This window comes from Egretta garzetta, unplaced genomic scaffold (assembly GCF_000687185.1).
Source record: "Egretta garzetta isolate BGI_Z169 unplaced genomic scaffold, ASM68718v1 scaffold91, whole genome shotgun sequence".
Classification (NCBI taxonomy): Eukaryota; Metazoa; Chordata; class Aves; order Pelecaniformes; family Ardeidae; genus Egretta; species Egretta garzetta.
In genome coordinates this window covers 4,408,898-4,410,282 of record NW_009258661.1, presented here as the reverse complement: position 1 = coordinate 4,410,282, position 1,385 = coordinate 4,408,898, and the positions used below count along the sequence as shown (strand labels likewise).

General features: G+C 65.3%; 1 protein-coding gene across 1 annotated transcript in view; it reads left to right on the top strand.

Moving 5' to 3' along the window:
* The window catches only part of LAMB2 (laminin subunit beta 2), a gene marked incomplete at its 5' end in the record, with an annotated part of 27,416 nt that overhangs the window by 4,368 nt on the left and 21,663 nt on the right, over positions 1-1,385 (top strand). The window contains 2 exons of the mRNA XM_035903810.1: positions 172-371; positions 1,023-1,225. Coding sequence (XP_035759703.1) covers positions 172-371; positions 1,023-1,225 — 403 coding nt within the window. The remainder of the gene's footprint in view (positions 1-171; positions 372-1,022; positions 1,226-1,385) is intronic.

The following is a 1,385-nucleotide window of genomic DNA, read 5'->3' as shown; positions in this document are numbered from 1 at the left end:
TGGGGATGGGGTGGGATGAGGATGGGATGAGGATGGGGATAGGGATCAGGACAAGGCAGGGACAAGGACAGCCCTGCCACAGTCCCAGAACTGAGGGATGGGGATGAGATGGAAACAGGGACAGTCCTGCCACCCAGGTGAGGGAAGGGGATGGGGACAGGGACAAGGAAGGTGGCTGGGTGCTGCTGCTGTGCCCTGGCCACCCCCCTGGCCCTGGGGTGCCCATACCCCGACGCCTGCCTCTGCACAGGTATGTGCTGCTGTCCCGGCCCTTCTGCTTCGAGCCCAGCACTCCCTACGAGGTGACCATGCGGCTTCAACGGGCTGGCGTCACCCAGCGCCACCCTGGAGCCTTCATCCTCATTGACTCGGTGAGGGGGGTCCCACTGGACCCACGCCTGGGGCTTGGCCGGGGTGGGGTGATAGGCAGGGACAGGGGCCCATGGACTGGGGTGGGCAGCGATGTCCACCTGGGGCTGAGTGTGGGGTGAGGTGGGGATGGGGATTTCAAAAGGAGATGAGGATGGGAATGGGATGGGGATGGGGATGGGGACTGGGAAAGGGGATGGGAAAGGAGATGAGGATGGGAATGGGATGGGGATGGGGATTGGGAAAGGGGATGGGAAAGGAGATGGGGATGGGAATGGGAGTGGGAAAGGGAGTAGGAAAAGGGATAGGAAAGGGGATGGAGATGCGGATGGAGATGAGGATGGGAAGGGGTGACGATGGAGATTGGAATGGGGATGGGGATGTGGATGAGGATGGAAATATCAATGGGGCTGGAGATGTTGATGGAGTTGGGGCTGGTCTTGGGGATGTCAATGGGGTTGGGATAAGGATGCCTGTGGGGATGGCAGTTTGGATGGGAATATCAGTGGAGCTGGGGTTGTTGATGGGGCTGGGATGGTCAAGCCCCCAGCAGGGTTGGGGCTGCCCCTGGGAGCAAGGGCCAGGTCCCATAGCAGGGGGTGGCTGTGCCCCCCCAGCTCATCTCCTCTCCCCCTTCCTGCTGCCTGGTGCAGCTGGTGCTCCTGCCACGGGTGTCGGAGCTGCCAGGCTTCCATGGAGCGGAGGCAGCAGCAGCGATGCGCCGGGAGGAGCTGGAGCGGTACCGGTGCCTGGAGGCGTTTCGCATGGCCCCCCCGTCCCCCCTGGCCCAGGCCTGCACCCGCCTGGTCTGCAGCATCTCAGCCCTGCTGCACGGCAGGGCCCTGCGTGAGTGGGGGTACCCTGCTGGGGCTGGAGGACGCGCGGGGCAGCGGGCGAGGGTGGAGCCGTGCCCGGTGCGGTGGGTTGGGATGGGGCCGTGCCCACGGCGGGGGGGGGAGGGGGACCTGTGCCAGGGGGTCAGGGTGCGGCCCTGCCCCCCTGGGGGCCCTACAGGG